General features: G+C 37.3%; 1 protein-coding gene across 1 annotated transcript in view; it reads left to right on the forward strand.

The window, feature by feature from the left end:
- The window catches only part of PAFAH1B1 (platelet activating factor acetylhydrolase 1b regulatory subunit 1), a 69,975-nt gene that overhangs the window by 15,176 nt on the left and 40,808 nt on the right, over positions 1–13,991 (forward strand). The window contains exon 2 of the mRNA XM_070932055.1: positions 12,614–12,825. Within this exon, the coding sequence (XP_070788156.1) occupies positions 12,794–12,825 (32 nt within the window). The 5' untranslated portion in view covers positions 12,614–12,793. The remainder of the gene's footprint in view (positions 1–12,613; positions 12,826–13,991) is intronic.

Consider the following 13,991-nt stretch of genomic DNA (forward strand, 5'->3'; position numbering starts at 1 on the left):
CACTCCTGATCGTCTCTTGTGCCTTGTCATCTCTTGTTTGGATTACTGTAATTTAGTTATATGAGCCCTCCTTGGAGACCACCCATAAAGTTCAACTGGTGAAAACTGCAGTAGCCTGTATGCGCATGCTAATTACAGCCACGTACATCCTGTTGCCATGGGAGCTGCTTTGGCTACCTTTGTGTTCCCAAGTGCAAATAAAAATGAGGGCTGTCCCTATAAATTCTTATATGGCTCAGGGCCTGGATATCTCCAGGCGTGCCTTTTCCATCTCGTCTCTAAGTATCCAGTCTGAGTGAACAGAGAATACTTGCGGAAGCTTCTGACTGTTTTGGGATGTGATACAAAGAGGTTCATTTTGGGGGGAGTTTTCCTTATTTGGAATAATCTCCCCACCCAAGGAAGAGTGGCTCCCTAACCACCTTTCAAAAGCTTGCTAAAAACTTAGCTTCTTCAGAGGATCTCCAGGGATTATGACTTCTACAAAGATACTTGGTGTCCGATTACTTAATATCATTAGAAATAATTGCTCTTTTATGTTACCATGTTGCTGTTATGTGGATGACTTAAAGTGGTCTATAAATGCTATAAATAGATACAGTGTATACATTACTTGCTGAAGGGAATATCATTTAGCTCATTTTGTACAAAAAAACTGAATGAAAGAATAATGCCTTATGGCCTCTGCATATTTATCCGGTGTTGTTGATGCTCTTGAATTAAGTAGACACTCTATCGGTAATCTTTAAAATCATCTTTTTCACTGGCTATTTTAGTGATTATGGGAAATATAGTTCAACTATAGTTATTTTCTAAGCAATTGGAAAAATGAATTCTGAAATATTTCCCATTATTTCCTTTTTAATTTATGTTAAATTATTGAGATTTGACAAGTCTATATTTGAAAATGTCAAATAAATTAACATGAAAATCAGAAGCTTTATAAATATAGGCAACCTTACATGACATGATAAGGATTAGAGGAGGTACAAATTGCTGATGGGCAGTATTTCAAATTCAGGAGCTGTTGATTACAGCGTTTCAGGTGGTTCAAATTTCCCTGAAAAAATTGTGCTTTTTAGTATCTGCTTGATACAGTTATAACCCTAAATAATATCTTTTTTGTTTTGCTCTAATGTGTTTTTTCTGAGTTCAAATGAAATAGTTGCCTCCACATGTTTGCAAAAGATACATCTGTGTGTGTTCGTTCCTTAAGCTTTTAAAGCTTGTAACTTTATTTTTAATAAATATTAACATTTTAAAGCAAATTCAGTCTACAAATCTGTATTGTAAAGAATAATACGAATCTGTATTATTCTTTGCAGTTTTCTTTGCTATAAAGCTCAACCAGTTATATAAGGAAGATTTTATTAAACAATATGGCTTTACAATGATGTAAAAGTGAATATTGTATAGATTTCAATTTTCCAACAAATTTCCATTTTTTTTAAAAAAGTAAACTTTTATATTTCTGATCTCCAAAACATCTGCTTGGTTTCAGTTTGTGTAATTAGTAATGTAATAAAGAAGACAGAGCTAGTAAAGTGACAGAACTGTATATAAAACACCAACACCTCAATATTTTTCCTTTTCTATACTGTATTATGAAAAATGATTCTTTTTTTAAAAAAAGTGAATTAACCCCATTTTTGATCTCTCACTTTTCTGTTCTTCTGATCACTCTTAATCTTTATTATAGTTAGATAAATCTAGGAATACGGGTAGTACTCAACGTAGGACCGTACTTAACCCCTACAATTTCTTTTGTTAAGTGAGACATTTGTTAAGTGAGTTTTGCCCCATTTTACGACCTTTCTTGCCACTGTTGAAAAGTGAATTGCCGCAGTTGTTAAGTTAGTAACTCCATCGTCATAAATATGAATCAGTTGCCAAGCCTCTGAATTTTGATCATATGACCATAGGGATGCTGAAAAGGTTGTGTGTAAAACAGTCACTATTCTCAGTTCTGTTGTAACTTTGAATGGTCTCTAAATGAACTGTTATAAGTCAAGGACTAACTATACTCTTTCTAATTATGAATAATTTTAGTGAAAGTCACCATTCCAGAATTTATTCCCATTTGATTAATGTAAATCAGTTGATTAGGTAGAGATTTTAACTGGAAATTATGCTCTTTTAAGCATGTTGAAGAAAATGGATAGAAGGGGTGAAGAGAAACTTCAGCTGTTACATTCATGTGAGTAAACACAGCTGTTTTTTTAAAGCTTAGAATCCAAGATCCGAATATAAGCTACAATTGACAAATCCTACAGTAGTTTTTTTAAAAATAAATACTTAGTTTCAACCCATTCTTTTATTAATATACATCTGTAGCATTTATACATAATTACTGAGTTTTTAGGAACTATTAACTGTCTACAGCACAATTCTGAGCATGCATACATAGAAATAAGTTTCATTGTATCACTTGTCCTAAATATTCATGTTTTAGGTTTTCATTTTGAAAGATATAATGGAATAATACTATAGTAAGATACATGAAAGTATGGCTGCATGTTGCTTGCCAACAGGCAGTTCTTTACAGTGTGTTTTTAATCATTTTTATTTGTTCACGTGATTTTTTTTTTTAAACTCTATTTTTCTGCTTTTATGATCTTGGGTTTTATTGCTTTAAATAAAAGTCTTCCCCCCCCCCCCCGCGTTTTTTTTTGGCTGGGGAGGTTGTAGGGATGCTGTGAGGGTCGTACATTTGAGAATTTGTCATAAATTTGTCATAAATCACCGTTTTCAATGCCATCATGACTTGCCTAACAATGGTTGTAAATTGAGGACTTACATGTAATGCTGTCTGGGATTTATGAAAAAATTGTAACATTCACTCACAAGACCCAAGATCTTAGCTTCAGGAAGGTTGCCGCATTATGGATTTTTAGACCATTTCCTGGCAATTTAAAGAATAGCAAATATGCAGATGAGACAACAATCAAAATTACCTACAAAATAAACCAGTAAATGCGTGTAATTTTGATAGAAGAGTCTATACTACAACAGGGCTTACCTGTAGAGATGTATTAATGTCATGATATAAATAAAGGCCAAACTTGGAAATGATATTATACTGCATGGAATCTTTTAAGAAAACACTTTGAAGTAGAACCTGCAAACTTTATAAAATGTCTTCAAAACAAATACTAAATGTTCATGACTGTATACAGAGAATTGTTGCCAGTTAGTTATAGGACTATCCCCTATAACAGTGATGGGGAACCTTTTTGGCAGTGAGTGCCAAAACCGGAACATGCTGGGGCGCAGCACCGGAAACTGGAAGAGAGCAGGTGGCCAGTATGCATGCTGGTTTCGTGCAAAAACCACCAGCAGCAGCAGCTCCGAAGAGGAACTTTAAATCTCCCCTGTCCGGCCCTCTCCCTGCCTCGCTGGCTTCCTGGAAAAGGCTTCCTGAGCGGGGAAGCTCCTTGCTGAGAAGCAAAACTCGGGGGCACGCTATGCCACTGAGCAGGCAGGCAAGACTGCTCGCTCGCCTGCCTCTGCCTTTGTCCTTCTGAAGTGGCTGCCACCTCAGCCGCCGCTCACGGGTTCAAGCCAACTGCGGGGACCTCCTTTTTGGCTCTGGGTGGCGCTGGCACACTGCCTTCGCCTCCTTCCCATGAGCGTGCCGGATCGCCTGCCAGCCTGCCTGTCCTAATATAGTGCGCTCTCCCCAACAAATCCACGTGGATGTGAGCAAGCGGAAAACTGGCTTCGCAGGGGCGCAGCGGGCGGGTGCCTTCTCAAGGCCGGCAATCGAAAGCGGGTCTTGGGCCGAGTTGGCTCGGGTCAGGCTCTCTGGCGGACTGGGATCGTGTTTGTTTATATGTGTGTGTGTATCTGTAACAAGGCAAGAGAAGCAAATTCGCCATGGAGTCAACTGGCCCTTAAAAGCCAAGCACTGCGAGCCCGCAAAACGCGCTCTTTCTGACTCACGCAATCCGTTTGTGGTTGTGGGAATCCAGTGCTGTTTCCAGTGGGTTATAGAAATTGGGCTGATCCTTCCCACCACCCGCTTCTGGTTTCTTTGTTCAGACCTTGCCTGTTAAGTGGGAACGTCGTGGCTGTTGGGTTTGACCTGGAGGATCGTGTGAACGCAGCAAGAGAAAGGCTCCAATTTGGGTGCTTTCTTTACCCCTGAGTCAGAAGTCCGGAGGAAGCCGGTGGCGCGGGGAGAGAGGTGGACAGGGGAGACTCAAAGTTCATTTTTGGAGCTGCTGCTGCTGGTTTTCGCGTGAAGACCAGCTATCCGGCGCACACATGTGCACCGGCCACCTGCTCTCTCCCCGGGTCCAGCCCGTGCATGTGCGCAGGAGAGCTGGTTTTCACATGAAGATGCGTGCCAGAACCCGGAAGAGCAGGTGGTGACGGCTCGCGTGCCCACAGAGAGGTTCGCCATCACTGCCCTATAACAGTGGTTCTCAAACTGTGGTTCATGGCCCCCTGGAGGGCTGCAATGTCATCACAGGGAATCCGCAAAGGCTTGAAGGAATGTTGTTACCGTGTTTCCCCAAAAATAAGACCGGGTCTTATATTTTTGCTCCAAAAGATGTATTAGAGCTTATTTTCTAGTTAGGTCTTATTTTGGGGAAAATACAGTACTAAATGCACCCATCCGGCTGACAATCTTAACTGGGGCTTATTTTGGGGGGTAGGGCTTATATTACGAGTATCCTGAAAAATCATGCTAGGACTTATTTTCCAGTTGAGTCTTATTTTCGAGGAAACAGGGTATTTAAATCTTAACTTAAATTTTGCTGGTCCATGGCCACAAAAGGTATTTAAAGGGGGTCCATGGTGAAGAAAACGTTGAAAACTACCACCCTATAATGTTAAGCCAATGTTGATCTGCACAGTGAACACAGAAGTAATAATTGGTTGCACAGACAGTCCAAGTCTTACTTTGTTTTTTGTTTCTACACACTGCTGGAAATAGTGTCATAGCGATGTATTAACTATAAAGTAAAGTGGTTTTCTGGACAACAGTGTATAAACGCTGTCACCTTTTAGGAAAGGGTTTTTTGTTTCCCAACTTTTTTGTACAGCCTAAGATCTCAGAGGTTGTAAAGCCCTGGAGGTCTTCCATCCTAGTACTAGCCAGACTTGACTGTCTTTAAGTTCTGAAGCCAGAAAAGGTTGACCAGGCAATATAGAGCAGGGGTCTCCAACCTTGGCCACTTTAAGTGGCCAAGGTTGGAGACCCCTGATATAGAGGATTCCAGTTCTGGAATTAACCATTTTGAATGTTTTGGAATTGGTCCAATCTTGAAATCTTGAAATGCATATATTTAACGTTGGACCAATTTCAAAGCAATCTGAATTCTCTGTAATGGAATGTTTTACATATTAGTTGAGTAGTTAGTTGGTAAATTGAATAAATGAACAAGGACACAAATATAAATAAGACCAGAATCCTGGGAAATTTTAAATAATAATTCCAGTAGGTGCAATACATTACCAGAAAGGTTGCTTGGAGAGTCAGATGATGAATCTTTTTAACTGGGAGTATTCCAAAGTTAAAATTTCCAGTAAGCATTTAGGCAACCTTTTCTTGCTTCCCATGTCTTGTAGTCGTTCACTCTTCTTCCCCATTCTCCTGAAAGCATTAACCAATTGGATTTCTTGGCATAAAGCATGAAATGACAAGCTTATTCCAATCCTTAATATTGGAATAATTAAAGTTCAGGATTTAAGATGATTATTTCAGTTATGATTGTGCTCCAACTATTCTATATGTTCAGTTCCTCCAGATAATGAAGTACCAGTAGATGAAGATGAGCGATAAATGAACAAACTGCAGTGCTAATGAAACCTTGCTTATACACAAACAAATAACAAAAGAATGACAGTGATGGCAGCCCAAGATTTGACTGTTTGTGAGGAGTACAATATATAAAATACATAGTAAAAAGAGCTTTGAAGTCCATACAATGTTAAGACTTATTGTACTGATTCCTTTGTTTTACTTTCTTGCCTGCTAATAAAAAATCAGAAGAGGAAAATGAAATATAAAATAACTTTTAAATCATTCAAGAGTTAATATGTATGTATTTATCAAATAGCTTGCCCATCTCACAAGTGATTCACCACTACTAAAACTAGTAATTGCCTAGCTTTAAAGGAAATGAGGCATGGCTTATCAGAGCAAGGTTGTTATTAACATTACATATATTACATACTTAGATATGTCAAATTTAATTTGCTGTGTTTTGATAAAATAGTTGTAGGATGGTTTTGAACTTTTTTTTTTACTATTCACAAAATAGCATCTTAATGCAATTACAATGAGTAGCATTTTAACATATTTTTTAAAAAAATAAATTTGATATCACAACCTTTTTGTAGTAAAGAGGGATATGTTTATATTTTTAAAAGCCGTTTCTTTGTTGATCAAATGCTACAGGTGATTGGCAAAAAATGCATTAGAGAATATTGCAAAATACTTAACGACTAATCTGAAATTGGGTTTTTACCAATTAAATATGCTAGCATTCCTCTAAGACTTTAGGTGGGATAAAAACTTAACATGAAATTCACTATCATGAATACAGAGAATAGATGTATACTATACAATAAAGACATTGAAGGAGGGCAAACTAGTATAATGAGGAACTGAAATAAGCACACCAACCAGATCCATCCACTTCGTAAAATATGATGCTTGCCAGGATCATGGATCAGGGGTGTAACAAATTACTTTCCGAGACATATTAAGTGGACTCACAGCCAATTTGGTTGGTCCGCATGAAATTATTGCAAAGACCAGATATCCTTGTATCCAAACTTAAAAAGTTGGAGCTGGGGCCTTCGTGGGATGTTTTAATCTGTCCTTCCACACCATGGAATAGGAATAGGACTGGAATAGGAATAGGACTATGGAATAGGAATAGGACTGGAAATGGGAAGAAAAAAGAAAATAAAGGTAGTCCTCGACTTACGACCACAATTGAGCCTAGAATTGATGTTGTTAAGTGAGAAACCCATTAAGTGAGATTTGCCCTATTTTACGACTTTACTTGCCACATTTGTTAAGTGAAACACTGCAGTTGTTAACTTAGTAACATGGTTGTTAAGTGAATCTGGCTCCCCCATTGACTTGGCTTGTCAGAAGGTCACAAAAGGGGATCACATGACCCCCGGGACCCTGCAACCATTCTAAATATGAACCCAGTTGTCAAGGGTCTGAATGTAAATCACATGACCAGGGGATGCTGCAGAGGCCATAATTGTGAAAAATGGTCATAAAGTCACTTTTTTCAGTGCCGTTGTAACTTTGAACAGCCACTAAATGAACTGTTGTAAATCACGGACTTCCTGTAAATCATTTTTTTTAAATCTTGGGAAGAATTGGTTTCTAGGGTCCTTTTACCAGGAAGGTGGGCTCTTGGCATAGGGTAAAATACTAATAAAAATGTATTTTGGCCGAAGTAGCTTGAAGAAGGCTGAATGAGATTGCAGATGAAAACCCTAAAGGGAAGATATCGGAGACCTGTGCACTATTAAAAGAAGTAGAAATGTTGCTGAAATGGAGCCTATTAAACTACTCAGTGAAAAATCCAAAAGGACATAGGCTCATAAAGCTCATGGCCTTTGCTGCCGACATGCCTACTACGCTCAGTGTGAGAAATCAGGTGAGCTGGATTTCTTAGTGCAAGAAGGCAAATATAATGCAGTCAATATACTTGAGGTCTGGTGGGATGACTCTTATAATTGCAATGCAGCAGTTGTAAAGAGCAGGATTAAAGGGTAGGATTAAATATTGTTATCAGAAACACAAAATATCCATTTATTTTGAATGAATTTAAATGTTCAGAATCAGATGAATTGCATCCTGGGCATTGAAGGAATGTGTGCATTATCATTGAGAATTCTAGAGATAACTGGAAGAAGATGATATCTTTAAAGAGCAGAAAGGAAGATATGGGGATTAGGACTGATGTTGTTACCTTGTTTGGTAATGAAATGTCTTCAAACCACCACCACCACCAAGTTCGCAGAGCACCACAGAACCCACAGTGGACTTGTCAGCTTGATATTGGTACCTGAGAAGATTCTAAAGAAGATAGTAAGCCCCTTTTACCAGAAGTGCTGAGACATAAATTGGGGCCATCCATCCATCATAGATGCTTTTATTTGGATGAAGTAGGGATTGGAGTTTATTTGCCTAAATGACCCCTTACATCTTTCCTGTGAGGATGTCATCTGCATAATGATGCTCTCCTGCAAATAAACTGACTTATGTAATAGTATAATTATGCAAAGATGTAAATCACAGCAGAAACTTAGTCAAGTGCTTGAGAAGTTTGTTGCATCAAGATCTGGTAAATTGATCTTGCATTGTGTTTTCAGTTTGGGTAAACTATGCATTTTTGGTATTTGAGAAAGTACCTAACTTTTTCCTGGACAATAAGTTGATTACCTGTCATAGGAAACAGACTACGAATTAAGGCTGTGTCTGAGCATTTTAATTCATTGTCAGAGCCATAAGAGTGTACGGTAATTATTGATGGTTAAGAATTTGCACATGGGAGTTACAAGGTTTTAAAGTTATTTGACATCTTTGTGATAAAGATTATTTTATTAAAGTTTTCCAATGGTAACTACAGTGGACAGTTGAAAGATGAGGAGGGAACATTGATTAGGACTTCTTGGCCAGAAAGAGAATCATAAAATTAAACAGGCTTGATAATTATGCAAGAGGAAAACTTAGACTAATTAGCCTCTAGCATATTTATATACTAGCATATATAAACAAACATATAGTTCATTACATCTTTTTCTTGTTAGAACATTCAGTGCAATGCTGTAAGCGTGACTTTGATATGTAAAATTCCATTAAGGTTTCGAAATTAATGTCAGGTGTATGTGTTTAGAATTTGGGAGGGAAGTAAATGTTGATTAAATCTAATCTCTGAAAATCCCCTGTATGTTGAGGAAAAGCTCACAGAAAATTCTGGATATTCAACTATAGATGTGAGGAACCTCTGGTCCTCCAGATATAATTGAATGGCAGTTTTCAGCAATCCCAAATACTGCAATCATTGCTGAATATACTGAGAATTTGAAGTTCAACAATATTGGGAGAGGGCCACGTCATAATTTGTGATAGAACAGCATAGAGGCAAGAAAGAATTGTTTAAACTTTTATTAATTGACATTATGGATTTATTCTTAGGCAAAGATTTTGAAAAACTATTAATAAATTCTTAAGATTGTAGCAATAACAGCATAGCTCCTAATTGCCCTGGCTAAAACAATGTCTCTGTAATGAAGAAAGCTTGGAATAACCATGACTATTTTCTTTAGATTAAGGTACAGGTAGCCCTCGACTTACAACAATTCATTTAGTGACTGTTTACAACAGCACTGAAAAAAAGAGACATGATCAGTTTTCACACCTACGACCGTTGCAGCATCCCCATGGTCACATGATCAAAATTCAGATTCTTGGCAACTGATTCATATTTATGATGGTTGCAGTATCCCAGGATCATGTGATCACCTTTTGTGACCTTCTGACAAGCAAAGCCAAAGGGGAAGCCAGATTTACTTAACAATTGTGTCACTAATTTAACAACTGCAGTGATTCACTTAATAACTGTGGCAAGAAAGGTCATAAAATGGGGGCTAAATTCACGTAATAAATGTTTCAACAACAGAAATGTTGGTCTCAATAAATCAAGGACCAGCTGTACTTTTAGATTTTTTAAAAAACTTTATTTTTAACTTTTGTTATTTACATTAAAATGTTTAGAGACGATGTTTATGTAACTCATTATCACAAAGGAAAAATTGCCACTAAGAAATTAGAGAGGAATTTTAGAAATCATGAGTGAGTTTACTTCTCCAAATACTATTCCCTGCCTCCCAGAAGATTCAAATTATTGCCAAGTGCCTAAGCAAGAAACAACTAATGTGATTTAGTATAAAGCACAATATTTATTCTAGGCAGTTGCTTCCTTTTGTCTTCAGATTTGGTGTGGAATCCTATAAGGTAAAAGTAAAGGTTCCCCTTGCACATAGGTGCTAGTCATTCCCGACTCTAGGGGGCGGTGCTCATCTCCGTTTCAAAGCCAAAGAGCCAGCGCTGTCTGAAGACATCTCTGTGATCGGCATGTGTCCGGCATGACTAAACGCCCGGAAAGCGCACGGAACGCTGTTACCATCCCACCAAAGGTGTTCCCTATTTTTCTACTTGCATTTTTTACGTGCTTTCGAACTGCTAGGTTGGCAGAAGCTGGGACACGTAACGGGAGCTCACTCCATTACGCGGCACTAGGGATTCGATTGACACTAGGGTGTCGACCTTTCGATCGACAAGCTCAGCGTCTTAATCACTGAGCCACCGCGTCCCTCCCTATACTGTGGATTATATCTTCAAATAGGCATCATTCTTTTCTTCTCCCCATCTTTAAATTATAAATTTGAGGCACCCCTACTCTTCCCAGTGGCATCTACCAGCTGAATGATTCTGGCAGAAGATACTTTGTTGCAGGTCCATTAGAGAGTTTTATCTGGTGGGCTCCAGAAAGAGAGCCTTTTCTGTTGCTGCATCCACTGTATGGAACATCATTCCCCCCCCCCCCAAAGGTTTGTCTGGCCCCGGCCTTGATGGCCTTCTGTAAGAGCCTGAAGACTTGGCGTTGCCATCTGGCTTGAGGATCGGAGAGTGCTGCAGAGCCCAATGGTTGCGCCCAAATAATGCATAGTAATGGCATAGCTGTTTACATATTAGCCGTACTTGATTTTCTTCACTGTAGCTGCAATTCATTGTTGAAAAGCAATTTATTTGCTCTCTAAGAACCATAGCTGCAGAATAGTGCCAGTTGAGAAATGTCTTCAACGTAAATTGGAATGGATAATTGCCATGCCTCTTAACTTTCTCAATGCATCCATTTGGGGTGGGTCAGTCTGAAAATGTGTTATTTTCTCATATTTGAGGAATAAAAGAAATTTGGAAAAAATGATTTTAGAAATCTCAAAACTTGGAAGGCTTTGTCAGAACATGTTAAAATTGTTCAGCGGTTGAATGTGCAATATCTAATGAACAGAATAGTAGCCCAGGGTCTATCCGTTCTACTTTAATAAGAAGGTATTTAATACTATTTAATACTATTAAATAAATATCATCCTACTTGTGTAAAACTAATCAATTCATTAGATTAATTAAATCAGTGGAGCAGCTTGCCTCCAGAAGTTGTGGGTACTCCAAAATTGAAGGTTTTTTAGAAGAGATTGGACAACCATTTGAAATTTTATAGGGTTTCCTGCTCCAGGAGGGGGTTGGACTAGAAGACCTTTAAGGTCCCTTCTATTTCTGTATTCTGTTATATTGTCCTAACCTTGCATTTGAAACTCTTTTATTGGATAGCTTTTAAAAAGTTATTGGAGTATCCTGGAATGAATAGGGAAGGGAGACATGGCAAAGATTGCTTGAACTGGCATTCCTTTAAACTATATTTCTCCCAGAGACTGTTATTTCCTGACACCAAATTGTGTGTGTCTGCAGCATTACACAAAATTGCTTATAGCCCTGTTCATTTTATACTAATAGAATACTAATAAAAAAAGAAGTAGACAAAATATGTTAAATGTTTACTTTTTTGTAGTTTCTTGAGTTTTCTGCTTGTTTTTAATACTTAGATTTTCAAAAGTGTCATACATTGGAACAAACTATTTAATTTTACAGAAGTTCCTTCTAGGGTTAAAAATTCAGTGAACATTTTCCAATGACACAAATACTTAAATTGAGATTTTTTTAAAAAATAAAATACTTTCTTGCTCCTTGTATTCTTCTTTGAATATTATCCTATATTAAATATACCAAATATTAGTTCTGAACCATCAAGAAAAGTTGATGAGATCTAGAATTCACTGTAGTATAAAATATATAGTTAGCTTGCTGGATTTGGTAACGTTCATTCCCAATAAAGACAGTAGATAATAAAATTCTCCTGTGAAGATTCTATTCAAAATAATCCCATATGATATAGCCAGGTATGTTAATTGAAGAATTTCAGCAGATTATTTTTCTGTGGCCAATGATTCTAATTCAGTAATCTTTGATTGGCTAATTGTAGCCTATGATTTTATATACTGTAGTGTCAGTGATACCATTGCTTTCTAAATTTTATTTAAATAATTTGAGATGTTTAAAGGGGAAGGCTAGTTCTATTCTGCATAATATGATTTTAATGGGCATTTTATCTTAGGACAAACAACCGATCTAACAAATGACAAACATGGATGTTTTCTAATTTGTGTAGCTGAATTTTTAAGGCATTGGGGCTGCTGGTAAAATACGGGGGAAGCAGAACAAACCAAGTTTGGTTTAATCTATATTTAAATTAAGAATTAAATTAAATAAATTAAGAATACAAGAAAGTAATTATGCAATTATTCTTTTGTATACATTTTTTTTTTTCTGACAAATTAAAAATACCTGCTAGTAGAAATGTAGGGGAAACCTTTTTTGGGAGATGGTACTCTTTAAGCTAAAATTATATGTAGCACTTAAAATGTCTGCTTATTTTATTCTCAAATTGAAAAAGCTATATATAACTGACACATTCTACAAAATACTATTGTTTTTCTTTTCGTTTTCTAGATGGAATGACTCTTCATTGTTGAATGCATCCTGCCTATTTGCTAGTGTTTACCTGTGGCAACGCCTTGTCTTTTGGGTTGAAGCCACTTTGTGGCAGACTGAATTGTGTATCACAAAAAGTCAAAGGAGCTTGACGCAGAGGAGACAGCTGGATCACGTTAACCAGACATCACAGCCACAATGGTGCTGTCACAGAGGCAACGAGATGAGCTGTGAGTACTTGAGAGTATCAAATTTTAACATTGAATTTAGGTCAAGTTTTATCTTGTTGAATTAACACCTACTGCTAAACACAAAGCAACAATTTGACAATAAAGAAAAGTGACAATGGTGACAATTCGTAAGGAACAAAGCACATCAGACTGCTTCCAAATTCTAATATCTGGTTTCATATGGGGAAGTGACTAGACATAGGATGGCAAGAGAGAGGGAGCAGCACATTTTAAAGCAATCTTCCCAAACCTGGACTCACTCTAAATGTGTAAACAGCTTCCAGAATTCTTAATAAAGATCGTATTTATTATATCTCAAGAATTCTAGGAATTCATGCTCATAAAGTTGGAGGATGTCAAGCTGCCTTATGCTTCCATCCAAAAGCTTGAGGAAATTTGAACCATATTAAGATATGCTGGGGTTATTCATAATAAATGTGAGATAATCACACATTTGGCAAATTACTGAAAGGAGTTTTAATTTGCTACGATGCCCAGTTATGGGCATATCCTTGTTCACACACATTCATTGTTAGCTCTTTTTTTAACCATGGTTTATTAAACATAGTTGGCTGGATACAGAACATGTTCACTCAGAATTAAACCGAGTTAGTGTAATATACTTCAATTCCAGAAAAGGAATGGTGCAAAACGTGAGCAAAATAAAGGAATCACTTGAAGACGTAAACATTTGGAGAAAAGGTATAAGGACTGGCTTCCTTCTTCATCAAAATTAATGGAAGAAACTCAGCACATTTACTGTATCTATCTAAGGTCGTAGTAAAAGATCAAGATGATTTCATATATTTTGAGAATAGCTTCTATTACAGCATGTTCATTTAATTGATTTATTAATCCCCCCAAGGCTGTGATTTCATTGTGTATGTTTTACTATGCCTTAAAAGTAAGTTCATTTTGTAACCGAGTAAGTGTTCCTCTGGAAGTGGCTTTTGAAGTAGCTGCTTGAGGTCCTCCCAAGGTCTCTGGGTTTATGATGAAGCAGCTGTCTGAGCCTTCAAGTGGCTATGGCTGACTCATAGCTTTAGTTATGGATCCAGAGGGAACACACTATACTGTTCGGTGCTATGATTGAACAACAATGCAGAACAATCCCTCCACGCAGTCTTGTTGAATGTATTGGTACAGGGCGGATTTGATTTAAATCA

Source organism: Pituophis catenifer, unplaced genomic scaffold, assembly GCF_029215685.1.
Source record: "Pituophis catenifer annectens isolate HBS135680 unplaced genomic scaffold, rPitCat1.0.hap2 SCAF_1, whole genome shotgun sequence".
NCBI classification, from domain to species: domain Eukaryota; kingdom Metazoa; phylum Chordata; class Lepidosauria; order Squamata; family Colubridae; genus Pituophis; species Pituophis catenifer.